The sequence below is a fragment of the Erithacus rubecula genome, assembly GCF_903797595.1.
Source record: "Erithacus rubecula genome assembly, chromosome: 5".
Classification (NCBI taxonomy): Eukaryota; Metazoa; Chordata; class Aves; order Passeriformes; family Muscicapidae; genus Erithacus; species Erithacus rubecula.
In genome coordinates this window covers 7,407,509-7,428,024 of record NC_136687.1, presented here as the reverse complement: position 1 = coordinate 7,428,024, position 20,516 = coordinate 7,407,509, and the positions used below count along the sequence as shown (strand labels likewise).

The 20,516-nt window shown below is 37.1% G+C and overlaps 1 protein-coding gene across 2 annotated transcripts in view; it reads right to left on the bottom strand.

Moving 5' to 3' along the window:
- Nucleotides 1-1,527: 1,527 nt before the first annotated feature.
- Nucleotides 1,528-20,516, bottom strand: part of CFAP99 (cilia and flagella associated protein 99) — a 52,654-nt gene continuing 33,665 nt past the window's right edge. The window contains exons 10-16 of one of the 2 annotated variants that reach the window (XM_079307417.1): nucleotides 17,167-17,255; nucleotides 14,698-14,902; nucleotides 12,805-12,946; nucleotides 11,876-12,027; nucleotides 7,597-7,802; nucleotides 2,587-2,746; nucleotides 1,528-1,962 (exon numbers count right to left, since the gene is read on the bottom strand). In XM_079307417.1, coding sequence (XP_079163543.1) covers nucleotides 1,795-1,962; nucleotides 2,587-2,746; nucleotides 7,597-7,802; nucleotides 11,876-12,027; nucleotides 12,805-12,946; nucleotides 14,698-14,902; nucleotides 17,167-17,255 — 1,122 coding nt within the window. In that variant the 3' untranslated portion in view covers nucleotides 1,528-1,794. The remainder of the gene's footprint in view (nucleotides 1,963-2,586; nucleotides 2,747-7,596; nucleotides 7,803-11,875; nucleotides 12,028-12,804; nucleotides 12,947-14,697; nucleotides 14,903-17,166; nucleotides 17,256-20,516) is intronic. The other variant, XM_079307418.1, reaches the window with a different exon arrangement.

The window sequence follows — 20,516 nt, the reverse complement described above, 5'->3', positions numbered from 1 at the left end:
AGGGGGAGGGGCAGCGGCGGCCACGCCGGTCCCGGGCGGGAACGGGCTGGAGCGGCGGCTCCTCGCTCACCGTGTGTGTCCGGGTGATCAGCTGTGTCCGCAGAGGCAGGAGGCTGGAACGGGGCAGATGCAGGGCAGGTGATCGCAGAGGGTCTGGCTCTGCTGTGCTCGGCCGCGTGGCTGAACGATCCCAGGCGTCCTTCTCCCGGCTCGCCGGAAACGCGAGTGCCCTCCCGGAAGCCTCAGAGGCCACTCCGGGGCCGTCCCCACCCACCCCCTTTGTCTGGACCCATCAGAGACCCTGGGTGTAACCCGGCCAGCTCCATTGGCATGATAACGGGAAAAATTCTTACAATTGACACAGTAACAGAAAAACACTCAACCCCCAACACCTAGACTATGAGTATCAGCTGTTAATTGCTGGCTACTGGAAAATCAAGGTGTTAAGAGTCACCAATTAGCTTTGTTGCTCTGGAATACAGTGCAAAATAATGCTGAACAACTACAAAAGACAAACTCCCTCCCACCAAGGGTTTATCTTTTAAAGATATATAATACTGTATAGACATGGTATAATCAGTTTTAGTCCTCTTTTCTATCTAGTTCTACTTTTATGATTCCTTCTTTTCACTCTCCTGTGTTCCTTAACTCTTGCTATGGAGCATGAGCCCTACCTGCATTGCTTTTGTGGACTAATAGAGCATTTACTTGGAGTGAAAAATACATCTCATTTTATTAACTTGCAGGTTGTGGAAGTGATCTTCACAGCTAGATGGCAATAAAAGAATTCTGTTAGACCTCCTTCAATAAAAAGTGAGAAATGCAATGTTGTGAGAGCATTAGAAGCAGCTGCTGACTCTAATGTCAGTGAGAGTCTCCTTCCATTTAAATATTTGCAATGGAATAGCCATAATTAAACACTTAGTAACTGGCATTGAGTTAAAATAGAAATACATTACATAGTCTTACTGCTGGGCAGATTTTAATTCTGATTTATATCCCCCTTGGCTTTGTGCCTGGATAAGTTTTGTGATTTAAAGTCTGTTTTACACAGTATAGAAATTGTCAGAGGGCAAATTATCTTCTAGGTGAGTAACAATTTTTGCTTTTTCTGGAAGCAGCTCCCTAAAGAGATCAATGTTATGTTCTTCTTTTACTGTTTAAAGTCTGAAGAAATTTATGTCTGCAAATAGAGGGACAGTCTGCCTGGGTCACTGAATCTGGGCTCTGGCTTCTGGAGGCTTTTACATCATCTAAACTTTCTAAACAGTTTTTCACTCATCCTCTAAAACAGTGTTGAAACTGGCAATCCTCTTACATAGTTACTGTCATATAAGAAGACATATTAGGATCTTGGGCTGACCATGCCTTCTGAAAAGGTGCATAATGTAAACAAATATTCATTGGGGTTTGCCCTCATTTTTTATTCTTTTGGAAAAATGAGTGTAGCAAGCCATGGCATAGTATACAGAACCAGAAATACAGGTCTCAATATTCTTACACAGGTATTTGCCATTATGCTGTAGGAGCTCTGATGATAAAGTTTCAGTTTCTTAAAGATTTTAATTCTAGCAGAAAAAAGTCATTATATAATTAATCCTTATATCATTATAAAACAACATAAAAAATTAAATTATATTACACCCCTCCACAACATTTTTATTCCGTTGTGCCTATAAGACCCATATTTTTCTAATCATACTATAAAGGTGAAATAAAGAATAAAACTCAACCTTGTAGTAAATAGGTACACTAGGATATTTCCAGCAGGCCTGGATTTGTTCTAAATGTATTTTATTTGAGATCAGAGCGCAGTACACAGGCTTGGGCTCCACTTCTTGCTGCCACAATGAGCTCCCTTTTCTGAACTGCTTCTCTGTCCATGAAGCCATGCTGAAGGATCCTGAACTGTCTTTCCCGACTCTCCTCCAGTTCTTTCCAATGGTTCCATTGAAAAGAATCCTGCAGGAAAGACACAGAGATGATCAGACTGCAGATGATACAGTAGTCCTCTTTAGAGAGCACACTGAACTTCTATTTGATAATCCTGCTGGCTGACAACATGGTCTGTTTGCTAACATGATTGGGAAACTTTTTAGCATCAAACTTGGCGTGTTTGAACAAACAGAAAAGTAAGCAGAGTGGATTGCCCAGTTTAAGATGACTTAAACACTGCTGCAACTCTCCACAAAACCATGGGAATGATAAACTGTAACTTGCCTTGCATGGGAGAGAGGTGAGCATCCCAGTATGGTGTGATGGGATGTGTGTGATAGGAAGCTGGGAAAGACAAGAGTTGGGGATGGGGCAAGATGCTGCCTTGATGGGATGAATGTGTGGTAGTAAGAGTGGGAAGGCAGGTGTTGAATGGATGAGCCCTGCTCTGTGGTAGCAGAACTTGTGAAAAGAAGGTGAGGTCAAGGCCATGGCTGGAGAAATTGTGCCTAGGCAGGAGGCAGAGTGTTGCTATTGCCAGCCATGAATGGCACCATCTGCCTCTGCCCCCTTGCCAGTGCTGGCAGTTGAGCAAAGGTCTGTGAACAGCAGGTCTGTTGTGGAGCTTTTCTCCTTATGTAATAACCAGACCTTGCTTGACACGATTCTGGTTTTCTGGGGGATAATCTTCAAGAGTCCTGCTTGTTTTTTACGCTCTATTGTTTTTTCTTCAATCTTCTTCTGCAGGTTTAAAATGCGTTCATCTTTCATGGGCTTTTCACCAGACTGGGACTTTTTCTTTTCTTCTTGCCTGAAAAGTCAAAAAGAAATGAGAAGGTAAAATAATATCATCAGACAGAATAAGTCCATGGACAGAATAAGTCTATCTGAGCACATATTACCTTGGTAATAATGAATTTGCTCTTGCTTCTGAGAACCAGTTATACTCAAAAGAGTTATACTCAAATTGTGGTACTCACAATTTGCCTCTTGTTGTTTACAGAACAGCATTACTAAACACATAGAATATTTTTTCCCCCAGGATGCCATGATGACAATATATGAAGTATTTCAAGCCTGACATTACATTATTTAGAAAAAAAAACCGTGCAAAACCTGGCATAATACTGTAGCTCTTTGCTTGTGTGAACTATGGAGTTTGCCTTATATGAACATTAGTATTCATCTTGATTGCTGTATTCCTTGGCAAATAAATTTTTTTTTTTTCTATGTAATCCCAATGCCCAGATACAGATTCAATGGGATGGTGATGTATTAATTAAGGTTAGTTTCTCTGTGTGAACATAAATTGATAGCAGCATGTACAGCATAAAAGTAAGGCATACCTTATTGGTAAGATTTATTGGAATTGTCTTCCTTTTCCTCCCCCTTATATTGTAGCCATTTTTCTTTACCCTGGAATTTACATTTTATCTGGTTTTACATACTTTCACCCAATTGGCCCAATTTACTCACAACTTCTCCATGTAGGTTACACAATGTTGTGAAGTGACTCACTTAATATCCAACTTTTTATTATATTCAACATTGACCTCTAATTTAGCTTAGTAAGATCAAATAGTGGAGTTAATATTATGTCATGAGCAGCTGTGATTCTCTGGCTAAATTCAGAGCTAAAGCAAATATCAGATCTTCCAAGAAATGCACAAAATTGTATAGCCATGTTAGCTTTGCTAGGTGCAGTTGGCAAAGGATAGTTTTATAAAATGTGTTTTTATGTTGCAGTTGTGCAATGCTACAATTGCTTTTATTGGAAACCAAATAAAGACTCCAAATGACCTAGAGCAAAGTGCACAGGGGCACTATGCTGCTGAATCTGGAGCTGCCACTCCGTTTGTTTCCCAGACAAGCTGCCTTTTGAAAAATTTTACAACTGAACTCTTCCCTTATATCTTGAATGTTTTCAGAATAAGATACACTTCTCAAGAAGCTGGCAGATGGGGAAGAAGGAAGTTCCTTCTAAACCCACCGATTTGCCTTTAAAAAGTGTCTGTATCGAGAATCCAAGGATCCGAACACTTCTTTCATCTTGGGAGAGATGGCTTTTGCCTGCCTTGTTAGCTTTATCTCTGCTTATAGGAAACTTTCTGTGACAGCAAGTTTTCTTCAGTGCAGCCATTCCAGACTAGGGGTCCCCAAATCCTTAGGAACTGTATGAATGGGAAATATGACCTGTGCTACATTCTGAAATGTGACTGTGAACTCGAGGTAAGGGACACAGTTAAGCTTGGTTTCCCATTTCCAGTTGCTTTCCTGAGACACTCCCTGAACCCCTCTGCTGTGTGTCATGCTGTCTGATTAGGATAACATCTCCTTATCCTCTTCAAGACTGTGCTGTACTCTGCTACACTGAGATTAATTTTTAACACTATATTGTAAATCTAAAAATTGTGTACTATCACTTAATCTAATTGAGGACATGGTTTATTTCTATTTGTACTGTATCAAGGTGTTGCATTCCAAAGGATATAGGAGAATGTAACAGTAAGGTTTTGAGTACATACTTCATGATAAAATCTGATCAATGAGAATAAGCAACAAAACCTTTCCTTATATGCAAATCCAGATTCTTGTAAATACAAGTAAAGGAAATATAGCAAGAGGTTTAACATCAGGAAGCAGCAGCATCTGCTTCTGTATTAACATTGTAAATAGTTGCTTATTTCCAGAGTAATATTCATTTCTCTTCTACATATAGTCTTGTGCCAGTCATCTACACTATTCCAAAAAGCTGCCAATCTCATAGATTTTTAGATTCCACACCATATCATAAAAGACACTCCAAGAGAGGAAGGAATGAAAAAAAGAAATTTAAAATTCTGGTCTTCTGTTGTCAGTTGAGAACTTTGAGGGCTCAGGATAGAAAAACCTCTTATGATCTCTGTCACCTCATATCACATATTTCCTAAGGAAGTAAGGTAACAACCAAGCAGAATGGGCTAGTACACAGAAAAATCCTCTCCAGATCAATAGAAAATTATGTGATAACTACAAATTAAAAATTATGTGAAAACTACATTTTAAAAATGGGGAATTTGAAGATTTGCACGAAGGTTTCCTCCTATAATCTATATTTGGCTCTTCATTTACATTTTCAAACTTCAGTTTTGCATGAAAAGTATAAAGAGATAGATGTATAACAACTATTAACTGACTCAATACTTTTAGGAGGTTGAGTAAAAATGACCACTTGACCATTCTAGGCACCAAAATATCCAGCAGCTAGCACTGTATTTATACAGGACTGTGCTTCCTTTGTGTTTATGTATGTTTGTGAATGATATTGAAAGGAACCTGCTAGGGACCCAATTAAACTCCAGCTGTCACTAAAGCAGGTTTGTTTAGCAGAGTTTAGCTGCCATACTTTAGCTGATTAGCAGTAGCCTTCACTATAATGCAATTTAGGATATAACACATAATTTTATATTGATACATAAGGCCAACCTATGAGGACCACTGGTAAGATTTACTATTCTGTCCCTAAAATGATGAATCAATTCTTTAAACATAAAAATTAGGTTTTTACATCTACTGTGGAACATATCAAGAATAGAACCCAAACAATTAATCACTCACATTTGAGAGGTATTTCAGGATTCAAGATCTGCAAATAAGGTTTCATACACAAAGCCCATAGTTTCTATAGAGAAAAATAAAAACTCCCTGAAGGTATCCTAGCATTTGTCAATGTCATGGCTGGCATGCCATATTTCTGTATTAACAGAAACAGCACCAGAGATTTGGATTCTGTATGAAAATGCATTAAATACACTCCCAAAGAGCAACATTTTTGCTATACTATAATGATGCCTTTTTTATAGGAGTTACTTCCAAGTTACATACATAAATTGCCTAGGAACCATGAAAGGAAAATATCTGCTAACATCTAGAATGGAAATTTTTATTTCTTTATTTAGAAAGCAAACAGGGCTCCATTAAAGTTACTGTATAACTTATCAAGAATCTGACCAGATTGCCTGATTGATTCAGAGGCTTGAAATTTAATGTACAATTTAATTTGGATTCTACTATCTTGGGCATGCTGGTCTGTTCTAAAAAACATTTCTAATGACAGAACAAAATGTGAATCAAAACTTCTCATTCAAGCACAACTTATTTTGGGATCAGAACAATTTTAGTTCTGAATTAAGCCAAAGAGTCTACTTTAAAGGAACTCAGCCCTATACAAAATTAACAGACTCTACATCTAGCAGATCAGATGATTCTTTAAGCAGGTGCTAGTGAAACAGGTTTTATGTTTTTCTTAATGCTTAGTTTGCATCTGTAGTGGAAAGCAGTAGTTTGAGTTGTTCCCACAGGCTTTCTCAATACTGAGTGTTTAGCAACAGGAGTAATTTCCAGCTCCAACTCCATTTCAGGTTCTCAAGTCTGAAAATCTTTTCTTCATACATGCTATAGAAAAGAAGGTCACTGATCTGTGCAGTCAATCCACTGCAGCTGCAGTTATTGATTCATTAAATACATTAAACCATTTTCTCAAGTACTAACATGGTAAAACTTCAGTCTTTGGAGATTAACTATCAGCAACAAACCAAATTAGAGTTGAGACTAGTGAAAACTAAAGGAATACATCAATATTGCCTTTTGTAACTGAGATGTAGAACTGGATGATAAATGAATAACATGAACTGAACTCTGAGAAGCCACCTTTGGCAATAAACATGAATCTAAGACATGTCTAAAAACATGAGTTTGTAGCCTGATAGAATATGCCTTCTGAATGTCAACCTGAACATCAGTTTGTAAAATAAAGATGGCAAGATAAGGACTTGCCTCTCAAAGCCACAAAAGGGAAAAGATGGAAGGTGATTTGAAAGAAAACAGTGGCAAATATTTAAGATGCAGTCAAAATGGTGTAAGATCAAGAGGTGTGCCAAGTTGTATACTTTTACACAGGCTTTCTCCTTCTCAGCTTTTTTTGTAAATACATTTAACTTAGATTTTAAAACCTGTGTGAAAGGGACCTGCCTTCTGCATATCTGAAGCATCTATGATGGTTATGGATCCTTTATGACAATGATTAATACATATTATAATTAACAATAAGTATTAATAATGAATGCAGATCAGAATTTGATCAGAGAGTCTGTAAGCAAAGAATTTATTTTTCATTTAATAATGTATTTAATTTAAAACTCATTATTGCTATCACAAAATCTTCATCCTTTTGATTTTTAACTTCTTTTCACATTACAGATGAAATTCAAGGAAGAAAACTATGGCCCTAATATTGGTTTAGATGAGAATGAGAAACAACTTTAAGTGGCAAGCTAGAGTGATTCTGATAACATCAAATTAGTTCTGATTAGCTGAAAAGGAACAGAATAAAGGCAAAACTTCTTTCTAAATATATATTATTGGCTCTGAATCCTGGGGCAATACTGTCAACATTAGCCTATGGAGTGTCTTCAACCATAAATGATGAAAATGATTTGTTAAATCTGATGAAAATTATTTTCAGGAATTAAAAGGAAATCCTGGCCCCAGTGTAATCCTTGACAAAAGTCATACTGATTTATAAAAGGGCTGTATTTTGCTCTCTACTTGTTCTTCTCAAGGGCTGGCAAAATATTAACAAAGTTGCAATGTCTTAAATGTCACATGCTGTTTTATACTGACTTTAAAGCTGCTGCTCGTCCAAGTTCTGCTCTGAATTGGGAAATCTGGTCCAGTTTGTCTAGAAGAAGTTGTTCCTTAGCTTGTTTTTCATGAATTATCTGGTCTCTCTTCTCTTCCTCTGCTGCCTTCTGTGCTTCCTTGAGTAGGGCGAGGCGTTCACGCAGCTCCACTATTGACATTTCACCAAACAAACCATGGCCACCAGTCTAGAGAACACGAAATATATGTTGAAATAACACTGTAAATACCATGGGAAGTAAAATGAGTAAAAACAGAATATTTTGACTGTGTTCCAATTCACACTGAATACATTCTGATTTCTAGAAATATAGGGATGGTTCTAAACTAACTGGTATTTAAAAGCTGTTTTAAAAATCTAGAGCTTATCTTTCATACAACACTTATAGAAAAAGTGTTGAAAAATATATAGAAGATTAATCATAAGTACATTTGCTCTCAAAAAATTCTATTGACTTTTAGTTTTAATTAGACTTTAGAATTTTTAAGATGTGTAAAACTATTTTTTTTATGTGTGAAACCAGCATAGAGTTTACACTAAAAATACACATTTTTTGTATTTATCTATTTCCAAAGTGTGCATTTGACCTGTAATGGTATCTACTGTTTCTATCTGAAATTACTAGGACTAAACAGTACCCAGAAAATTCAGATCATAATGCCTAAATTTAAAGCATTCAAACCTGAATGTTTAATGAAGGCTTTTTAATATCCATTTTGCAATGTGAATGATAATGAGATTTGAGATCTAAAGAGAGACTTCTGCACTTTAGTTTGCAAACAAAAATGAATCATTTCCAAACAGCTTTGTGAAGGCTTCAAGTTTTAGGCCCTTGCTTTTATATATGCACTTTTCCTTTCTTCCAAATCCACCATTAAACCATGTTCTTAGGTGCCACTTCTCATCCCCAGGGATTGCAACTCAACCACTGGCCTGGACAGTCTGTTCCAATGCATGACAATCTTTTCTGGGAAGAATTTTTTCCTAGTGCCCAATATAAACCTCCCCTGGTGCAATTTGAGGTTGTTTCACCCTGTCCCATCACTTGTTACTTGGGAGTAAAGAGCAATGCTCACTTTGTTACAATCTCAGTTTGCCTGCATGTGTGGAAAACTTACATAAGCACACACAAATAGTGAGATCCTGTGTATCTTTCTTTGCAAAATTTAATCCATTTCACTCCAACTAATAATCTCTTGTCTATTTTAACATAGTTTTAGTACATACCTTTGGTGCATATCTTGTACCATAGCATGTTAAAAAAATCCCCCTTTTATTGAATAGTGAATGAGCTGTTGACAGAATTGTAATGACCTTTCTGCTTGTGAGCTTTTCCCAAAACTGAATGTTAAGGGGAAGGGAAAGAAACTGAAAAAGAGAAAGATGCTCCACCATAGACACATATTCAGACATTCACTTTGGCTTCAAGAATTGACTGCAATTCAGTCTCTCTTCCCTGGTCTGGGATGCCATCCAAGCAGTCTAGTCAGGTGCTTGTCCTCCAGTGATCATTTTCTGGCTCTTCCAAGCACTGGTCCATGAAACAAATGGAAATCCAAGAGAGATGAAGAAGACAGTAAGGGGAGTGGGGGACAAATGGTCAGGGGCAGTAAAACCAAAAATTAGAATATGGAAAACAATCAGACTTGGCTTTCTACTGCTAAAAGATTTTCAGCAGTTTTGGTCTTCATAGCTTCTTTTTCTTAAGCTCCAAAAGTTGACTTGGAAAAAAGAGATTATCACTGCTTTTTCATTAAAAGGCTGGTTGTGCAATATTGTCTCAGTGGTTTCTGCTTCTATGCTCCAAATCTGCCAATCACCTAAACAATGGTCACCAGCAGCACCAGTAGACAATTGGTAAAAGAGTTCAGTGTCATGCAGTCTTTATTTTTACATAAAAATATGTACTTTTGAAAAAGATGTTCTACTATAAGTTAATGAAATAGTATTATGGTTGTTCTGGATTGACAGTTGGACTGGATCTTGAAGGTCTCTTCCAGCCTTGTTGATTCTCTGATCTCCTTCTCAGCTTTCACTTTAGAGTGATGTGCAAATAGCAAGTGCCATAATACTTTGCTTGTAGTTTCAACTAGTCAATGACCATTGAGTTGTATTCACAGGAAGTGAAAGGGAAATGTTTTGCAGCAGGGTATATATATCTATATATCTGTATCTATATATCTATCTATATATATCTAGATCTATATATCTATATATATCAGTGGTAGTGTTTGAGCATGACAAGCAGACATCAAACACATCTAGGAAAGAGAATTTGCTTGAGGCATAGAGTGGTAAAAGCTGAATGTTTTGAGTATCTGTATTTCAAAAATGCTCAGTGAAGCCAGTGAAGTAGTTCCTAAAATAAGAAAAGTTCTATACTCATGCAGTAGGTACTGCTGGTGTTCAAGAAACTAAAGTACCATTAAGGGAAGAACTGGTGCTTTAAAAATTAGGAGAATGAATGGGAATTTTATGGACAAATACTTAATTGCACTAAGCCTGAAAAAGCCTTTTGTAGGAAGAAAAATAGGGCAAGCTGTCACCAAAATTGTGCCAATTCACTAGAGTGCTACTGTAATAGTCAGAATAATGGAACAGTGAATCACAGACCAATTTGATTTGCAAGTGTCTTGGTTTCAAGGATAGGTGTCTGCCAATAAAGGTAGAAGCTTTTTTATGAAATGGAGAATGTAAATTCCCTTCTTCTAAATCATTATTATAATTTTGAAATTAAGGGCAATTTTGAAATCTCAGGCAAAGATATTGAAATTAGGAATAACACTTGTTTACTAGGAAAATTAAAATAGAAATGCAGTATTACAAAGAACAATTTCAACCCTGACAGAGTCAGAATACAACCTGACACTTTGTCAGTCAGGGTTTTGGTAGCAGTCTGATTAAATGGTGGCTACAGTCTTCTTGCAATGGCAGATGAGATTTAGCTGAAACAGTGGTTTTGTAAAAGGGTGTAGTTTTCCTCTGAAGGTCCAGGGATGATGTGGAGAAGGTTTGGTTTTCCTCTGGGATCCAGTGGAAAGATGGTAACTTGCTGTCTAAAATTTCAGTTTTTTATTTAGGTAGGAAAGGCTTGGCTCTTTTTCCTGGCTGGAGCATTTCCTAATGGGATGATGTAATTTTATCACTCATACAGTGGGACTTAATGGGCTATTAGCAGATGATATTTTCTTGGAGGGAGGAATGGGTTGTGGAAAAGATAAAGATGATTGTCTCACTTAGTCTTAAAGATGGCCCATTTGCAGACAGCATGTGCCACGGAGATAAGGAAATCACTACCCCACCCAGCTTCAACAGATGGTGATAGAATACACATTTCTGGCCACATCCTATATTGCAACCTAAGTCAGGAAGGGACCTTAAAGACCAGCTGGTCCAAATGCTCTGCCATGGCCAAGAATATCCTCCTGACCAGGGTGCTTCAAGCCCTATCCAGCCCAGCCTTGAACACTCCAGGGATGGGGCATCCAGAACTTCTCTGGGCAACCTGTGCCAGTGGTTCATCACACTCATTGTAAAATATGTATTCCTTATGTCCAATCTGCTGATTTGCTTCTGATTAAGTTAACAAATAAGATAAGAGATTTCTGGATGCTGCATAAGTCTGGGCATTGCAGAGCCCAATCTTGGGCATATGAGTTGTTGTGCATCAACAGCAAATCCAAGAAGTTTGATAAACTATAGACTTACACACACAAGTCATTTACACAGAAATGTAACTGCTCAGAAGGTTTTGGGTTCTCTTGACAATCTCTTTCATATACCTGAATGTTGACAGTTTGGAAAGCAAAGGAAATTAGTCTTTATATTTACCATGGCCATCACCACAGCAATATGACTAAGTTCAAACTTTGTGTTGATTCAGTTCTTACCCTGACTGACAAATCTTTGAATTTGTGAAGATAAATAGAACATCTTGTAATCACTGTCCAGTCTCTTTTTGGAAGATATTGGGAAACCCAGATCCTATTGGCAAAATTCAAAGAAGGTTCAAGAGGACAAAACTTTCACTTGCCATCAGAGTATTCTTCTTGATAAAGTTTTCATTTTATAGACTTTGTCAATGTTGCGTTTCAGATCTGACTTTTGTCATGCAATATGACAAAATACGACATGTTGGGGTCACTTTGTACTTCATCCATCCAGACTGTGATATATCTGCAGTACACAAACCCTCTGAATGTGTAAAACATATACAGTACACATTTATGCAAAAATGAAGTTTTTTTCTTTTGAGCTTACCTCTGTTAAATCAACAAACTTGTGTCTGATGCCTGATGTAGACTCCATAGCTCGTATTTGTTGAATTAGTTCATATCTTTTCCTATTCTGGTCCTCCTTTTCTTCTAAAGCCTGCCGGAGAAGTTCTTCATTTTCTTCACAAACCTGCTGAACTGAAAGAAAAGAATTAACCTCAGTTAGCTGTTTGCCTATTTTAACAAGTAGTCCATCTGGAAGAAAATTCATATGCATTCATGAATAATGATAATAATGCTGATCTAAAGGTACTTGAGGGAACAGTCTGGTATTGGTGGGAGGAATCATTAAAGAAACAAATGAGAACTTCCCACCTCCTCCATCTATCCTCCTATTCAGCACGTAAACCTACTATATACATACACAGACCCTTTGAATTACTGCTTTGTAATTTCTGCTCTCATTTGTACATACTGTTTCATTACTTAAAAAAAGGATATTATAAAATAGAAAATATTCATAGCCTCCAAGCTATGTATATCCTAGAAATGACTGAATTGCAAAGGCTCTGCTAGTCCATTTTGGAGTGACTAACACTCTTTGCCTGCCTCAATACTTATGAAGACAAGTATGGAGATATACAAGCAGAGAAATCTAAATTTGACAAAAAAGTAGAGTAATTTACATGTGCTACTTTTAGATGGAAGGGAAACTGGTTGCAGAACATTAGTGGTGTATTTCTCCTGTTTAAACTAAGAGTAATTCCCATGACCAGTACCTTAGAATTTCTAATCTACCCATTACCAGCTGATTCCTGAATTCATATTCATACATCATGGGAATGTATAGAGATTGGATCTTCCCCTCAATTTCATTTTCCTTTCCGTAAAAATTGTAATTCACCCACTAAAAGAAAGATGAAGTAATTTGGGGATATTTAGCATCACCTCTCATTTTTCTGGCAGTATATATACCTATCTGTTGTTTGTATTCCTGGATCTTTTCTTTTGCTTGCTTTACATTCTTGTGTCCTTCCATGATCTGTTCCACCAACTCTTTAATTTCTTTCTGTTCCTGTAGACGTTTCTCTGCATACAGGTGCATCAGCTCTGCTTTCTAAATCACAGACAAACAGGTGAATACAACTCCTGCTAAGTGGTGATCTGAGTGCCTCACATCATTGAAACAGGGCAAGGAAAATTGGATTTAAACTATTACATCATCCACGAAAGTAGTAAAGGACAATGGCTGGGGATGAGAAAGAGACACAGATTTAAGCTCCCCTCTCTGTGTTTTATTTACACACAAAAGGCCTGCATGGCATTTTTACTGCTATTTTCCATTATTCCCTCCTACATGTTCCCAAAAGCAGACAGAAAGAGTAATTTCAGAATCTGATTGTGAGATAGCAAGGAGTATACTAATCTAAAATATTGCTAGTTGTGTACCAGCAGGATCTTCTGGGACCCAAGTCATAGCTCTGTAATGTCAAGTCCACTTTTAGATATCATGTTCCTTTCTTTGTCAGGGGAAAGGAACAAGAAGCAGGAAAATTGATTTTCTAAGACTAGATTCCTTGCTCTTCCTGTTTTAGATGCAAGACTAGAGTTTTAAAAGAAGGAAGTGGGTCAGCATGACAGCTGAATATTGGTGAATGGGCAGTTGGTGCCCAGTACATCTGGAGATCTGCATATTGATGACATGCCCTGCTTGTTGATGAGCAAAGGGATCTACATGGAATGGGTTGGGTTAGAGCAAGTCTTATTTGCATATCCCCAAATCTATTAATTGTGGGACATTTCTGCTAACAAATAAAACACATATGCTCTGAAGTTGAAGTGAATATAACAATTGAAATAATTTTGGAATGAGTGTGAGCAATCACACTATGCTCAGTTGTACACGCTAGAGTTCATTTTAAGTTCTTGTTATAGTTGTTCTTAACAAACATGAAGACTCAATGCCAAAAGAGATTGAAAGGTATTATAAGACAGAAAAGGAACTCATTAAATAAATTTTTCCTTTGTAGCATGGTCTTTATGAAAATTTAGTGTGTTTGTGGTCCCCTTTTATGTTGCTGAGAGACTACACTGACATTTGTGAGATGGTCAAGAGACAGGTACTGGCCTACAGGGCATAGCAACAAACTGAACAAATGAAAAAGGATGTCATGGTGGTTGTGAAAAGTTTCACATCTATAGTTTTTTGGTGATTCTTGATCACCTGTTTAGTTTATAAGAAAAGCAAGCACTTAGAAAATGTAATGTGAGTTGTGAAAATAACAAAAAGATCTACAATGATTTTGAGAAACTGTGATTTGCCAGATTGAAAACAGTGTGAAAATATTTCTTGGCATAAAAATTCAGTTTTCCATATAGATGGATCCAAAGAAGTTTGTCTGTCTGAATTTTCACCTAAGAGAGATCTAGGTGTGTCAGATAATATGACGTAAATTGAATTATATCATTTTAAGAAAACAAATACTTTCGTATTTGTGACTCTCATTTTAGCATGATAAAGAAATCAGTTATATATTGTTGATTTCAATGCAAATGGTGCTTAGCATCTCAGTATCTGTTCAAAAAGGATTTGTATAATGACAGAACATACTGAGCATGCTTTGACCTTCTGCTTTTATTCAATTTACTTCATAAGTGTTAGTCAAATAAAAAAAAACTTGCAAAAAGTACTTTCATGTATAAGCATTGCTGTATCTGGAAGTTACAGCCCTCTTTTTCCTTTGTTTACAGACTCCAGTGAGTAAAGACACTGCATAGAATTTTACACCTCTAATAGAAGGTATCAGCTGTGCTATAATTTGCACAAATTGGAAGTCAGCAAAATTTGAGCATCCCTATATGCATTACCTCTTCTCTCAATAGATCAGCTTTCTTCTTATTTTCTTGGGTTACATTCTGATGGGCTAGAACTGCCTCTTCATAACTCAGTTTTCCTTGAAGCCTCCTACACTCTATTTCAGCCAGCTGCTCTTCCAAATCTTTTCCACGCATCTGCTTCTGCCATTCCAAGAATTCAGATGGTTCTCCAGCCCCTTGTTGCAAATTTTCAATTCTGCAAGAGAGAAAAAAAGTATATTGTTCCAGGGATCTGACTGTGTAGCCCTGCCTTGGTTTGTAAAACATTTCCAGTAGCCTTTGATAGAAATTGATTGATCTCTGCAGAGAAAAAAGGCAGTCATCACAAAGTCATTTGACAGATGTATTTTAATTCCAGTCTAAGAGGTGTTCCTACTATGTGTAAAGCCTAAGAAAGCCAGACTGGAAGAAAGTGCATGAGAGCATGGATCTGAAAGTTTTCAGTAAAACAAAGCCCCGAGAGAGGGCAAACTTTAGCTATGTACGGATTCTCGTAAGGAGCACAGAGAATCAGGATAAAGGGATGTACATTTTCTCAGAGGACTGCTTTGCTTAGGAAGAACAAACAACTTTTCTCTTTGGTAATCTTCTTGTCCACTTTAACATAGAGAACAAAAACCTTCTGCTTAACACTATTTCTGTTTTGTACTTTGTCAATTAAATAATTTTGCTGTAATGAGGCAAAGAAGTATTCAGCTGTTAACCAAAGTCACATGCCTATTTTTTGTGCTCAGCTGAGAGAGAAAAACATATTAAAACCCTGGGGCAAGCCCATCAAAGTCCTGCAGCAGAGGAGGGAATGAGCCAAAAAGTAGGGCAGAGACACAAATATGGAGTGACTTGCCTCCTACTGCTGCTCCCCAATGCTTATACATGTGATGCATCTACCTCTATATATATCTATATATATTTATATCTCTCTATATATCTCTGTTTTGTGTTAAATGCAGCTGAAGATTAAAACTCATTAAGAGTTAACTCATTAACATTAAGATAAAATAGTGTCAAGTTACAGGGAACTATTCCTTTGTTGAGTGGAACAAATTCTGCCAGCTAGAGTGAACAGTAGCATATGTAATATGGAAGAACCTCAATATATGTGAATAGCTGATCATGGAACCTGAGTGATGTTTTATATCTACCTGCTGATATCTTGATGCATGAACCAAAACCTGCTAGGTCCAAAGATCAAATCCAAACTTACACAGTCTTTCCAGGACTTAAAATGCTATCAATATTTAGTGCTTAGCCTGCTAAACCAGGTGGATTAAAAGTAATACTAAAGCAGGATGATATGATACAAGTTTTATCTTTGTGAATTTTTTTAGTGAAAATGTGATGTGATTCTAGTGGTAGAATATAACCTTCAGTGGCCATTCTGGAGTCACTCCCTCCCTAGTAAACATCTGCTGAAAACTTGTGTTGATGAATAAGGAGGAATCCTTTTGTCAGGATTTCTTAGAGTGCTAAATGCACAAAAGGATCTGCAACCTCTTATTACTTTCCCTTCCCCACCATCCTGGATTCAGTGCTTGTGTTCAAAGACAGCTCTTCTGCTGTGTGACTGTTTAACACTGGATGGGACTGGAGTGAGGAAGAGCTATGAAAAGTCCTGGTTGTGAGTGTGTAGTTTCTTCCAAGCAGACACATTTAAGCCTGGGTTAGCAGCCTTGGTCCTCGCCTGAGTTACTCATAGATCAGCCTGCACCCAGCTGGGGGCTGAGTTGACCCTGCCCTCTTGACTTGGCTTCCTGGCTGGATCTCAGCCCAGACTCATCCCTTTGGACTCTTGTAGCACCCTTGGCTGACCCTGCTGTCTATCCCTGGATCTGTCCTGCTGCCTGCCAGGGTACCATGGAGCTGCTGTCGGTGAGGACACTGTCCCTACACGTCCTGTCCCTATGTGTCCTGCTGTCACTCTCAGCTCTTGGCTTATCTTTAAGGAACAGCACATCCTTAGTGTGCTATATCTTACTGTGATAGAATTGGACAGGTATTTTTATGTACATACAAACAAGTTCAAATAGCAAACTTGGCATGTAGTTGGCCACAACCATTGAAGAAAATGGAGATATATGAAATTATTTGGCTTAATATAGATGCATCTTGTACAAAGGACACAGATGTGTATTCAGGTCATTATTTAGTCTGGAGAATTGGAATAAGTATAAAAGTGATCCCTGTTGGACTTTGCAAGTGGACACTAGCCAGAGTGCTAAATCAGAACACAGTAACACTGTACAGCATCTACGCAAAAATAATTACTTTACTGTAGACTTCTTCTTCAGTCCACTTCAATCCACTTCTTTCTTCATTTGTCAATTGTTTTTATAGAGTAGAATACCCTACAACATATCCATTAGTTTCATTTACCTGGAATTTACTTAATTATTTTTGATGTAGCTCATTATCCTATATCCAGGGATGTGAAAAACAATCCTAGGTGGAGCATGGTCTTACCTTTTGAGCTCCTCTTCCAATTTCCGCTGGTAGAGGGCACCCTCCCTCAAAATAGCTGCTGTGTTTAATTTAATGGGTATATTGTCAATCTGTCAGGAAAGGGAATGTATATTCCATAGTTAGTAATGTAAACCATAAAACAGAGTATAAAAACATCTCAGTGGGTTAAATAAATTGACCCAAGACATCATAAATTTTGCTTAAAGCATTCATCTAGCATTAATCTGACATTCACAATGAAATTGCATGCTGTTCATAAACCACTCAAGCTGCTTAAGAAATCAGCAAAGTCCCCCAAGTGGATTATAAATTTGTAATCACTCTTGGACCATGTCAAATCCCATAGAATGTCCTCACTTCCTTTCATATCTTCCAGTACTCATATACACTGTGTGAAAGGATTTGATCTGTTTTGGACAAAGACAATAAACTGCCTCTCTGAAAGGCGGTCAGCCAAAACAATGAAGTAAAACAAAAGCAGCACCTTTCATAGGAAGATCTTAGAAGCATTTTAAAAATAATCACTATTACACTGTAGAAGTATATCCAAGACAACTGGAATCACCCATTACCATATCCATTTTCCAGACAGTAGAAGTGAACAACAATTCTCAGTCACTTTCAGGCCTCAAGGTGTAACTTGAACTAGATCCTGTGGCTGCTTTGTTAACTCTTCAAAGTATTGTGTTAAGACCGACTCCCAGACAACTTCTAAATACTGAGGGAGGAAAGGATCAATTTCTGTGCTAGTTAATATTGTTCCCTGCACAGGTAGGGCATTCAGAGAAAATGGGTCATCTTTGCAGACAAATGTAAGAGACCTGATGTGAACCAAGGCAAAGCAGTGCTGCTGAAATAAGAGATTGGATCACTCCTGCAGAAAACAAAGCTTAATCATAACACATTTGACTTAAATCCAGATAAGTTCTGTGTTCAGAATTCAAACATATTTAAATTCCAAATGAAGAACTTAATGAGTAGTTGAGAAACAGATGTACAGAATCACTCAAGCTACATACTGCAAATACTGTATGCAGAAATATGACGTCTCCTAAAATACATAACTGGAAAAAGCATGTGTTATAAATTATATTAATTAGGCAGGTTGAGGATAGCAAACACATTCCATCACCTAGAATTCACTAAGTAAAATTACTGTTTTTGCACAGATGGCATAATTTAATACAAAAAATTAATTACCTGTCAGTTTGTTGACAAAATTATAGTAACTTGAAGAACTTAGGAAAATAATCCAAACCAATGTATTTTATTTCTTTTGTTTGACTTACTATGACTTCTTAATGCCCAGTGATGTTCTACCTTTTGATCTGCATCTCAACACATCTCAAAGCATTCTGCATTATATGAACAGTTTGTATTTTATGCCTGTACTGTGTATAAAATGTTTCCTTAGAATAGACATTTTCTCTGACACATGTAGATGTTTCCATGCTTTTGACAGTTTTCTGTGTATACAGATTTCATGTATTTACCAACTATAATTTCGATAGAGGACTGAACTGAATAAGAATGATTATGAAAATACCTTAAACTTCAGTTTCACAGTTTATTGACTAGAAATCTGACTGACAATGAAACAGAAATACAGCAATATAGTCAAAATAACAAGGACTCCCAAGACATGTGCAGTCAGGTATAAGTGAAATAACTGAATAGATTCTTCTATGTCACACAGTATCAAAGAAGTTCTGAGTGTTATTCATTCTCTTCCTGTCATGAGATATCTTCCCTTTTTTCAAGATGAGAAAATGGATGTAAGTGGGAAAGTTACAAAACACTAATTCTTGTGGAAAAATATCATATTCACTATTGCCACCTAATGAACATGCAACAGCTCACCAAAGCCAATAAATTTGCAAAGAACAAATATGATATGAGCAAGAGGCAGACTGAGAAAGAGTGATGATGCATTTGTACTGTCTCATTCTCTCAGTGAAAAGGATGAATAGCTACTTTGGAACAGCAAGAAAAATAATTCCTGCTAAACATAATATATATATATCTCTAAAATGAAAAAAGTATTTCATATACTATGGGTATTCTAAAAAGAGAGAAGCAATATACTAGTTGGTTAAAAGATTATATAGTTTCATGAATTTGAAGATAGATTAAAATTTTATATATATATCTTGGATAAACCATCCTCTTGGGATTCGTCTACTCAGAGAGTTGCACAGGCAGGAAGGCAACAGGAATAGAAAGTATTTTAAAAGTCAATAACAATATGCCTATCTCTACTTGGAAGTTACAACAGCATCTTGAATATCACCTAACCAACCTTAAGGCAAATGTGTTTAGACAAGATAAAACTGTTTATGCATCTAGAGGAGATAGCAGCAAGTTTTAAAAGTGGCCCTAATCAATGCCAGAGGGTGCCAGATCCATATTTTTCATGATGCAATTTAAGCAGATGGTTTGACTCTTGTTAGTCTGCACTAAAGTTTTATTATTTCATACTATCAGAAAGGGCAATGGAATATACAGGGTTTTGAACTGAGCCCATGTAATTAAAGGTCACATGTGCTTGTTTTAACTATGTAAATGTTTCCTGGTTTGGGTATTTTTTCTCTTTCTTTTTGTGCTTAATGAACTAGGATCTTCTTACCTTACTGCAATTTAAATGCTGCTGGACTGTTAGTAAGCAGACTGAGTAGCTGATACTGTTACTAAAGATAACTTCAGTGTGTGATAAATGCCAGACAGACTTTAGAAATACTTGCCAGATGCCCAGTCCCCCAAGTGGAGAATCAATCTTTTCACAGTGTTGATGAGCTGTACCTAAATATATAGTTTTAAAGAGTAGACAGACCTGCTCACAAGATATTTGAGACCACAATATAAGCACAGTTGAATTTATTCTGAATAAGAACTTGAAATAAATGAAAGGTGCCAGATTGAACAATATAAGACTGAAGATTATTGGTAGTGCAGTTATTGCAGAAACTGTGAGTTTTTATGTGTTCCACTGTTAAGGCTGAACAGCTCTTTTCCCCTGTTTACAATTCTCTGACCCTTGAAAATTCTACAAGAAAAGCAATCAGGATAGTGGATTTCATGACCTCAATATGTGTCTGAAGGAAACAAGGCAAACATCCAGCCTGATTGTATATTGTGTATCAGACAGTCATTAGCTGGAATGATTGCTCAGCATTCTTCAGGATCTCATTTTGAAACACTGATGTTCTGATGCAAGATTCTTCTGTCCTTATGCTGAGTTCTTAAACCAAGGTTTCACAATTCTGTTTTGCTGGGGAGGATTCTAATTTGATACTATTTTACATAAAATCTTCTCCCTTTGTAGCTGGAAACACTGTTAAGGCAATATGGTT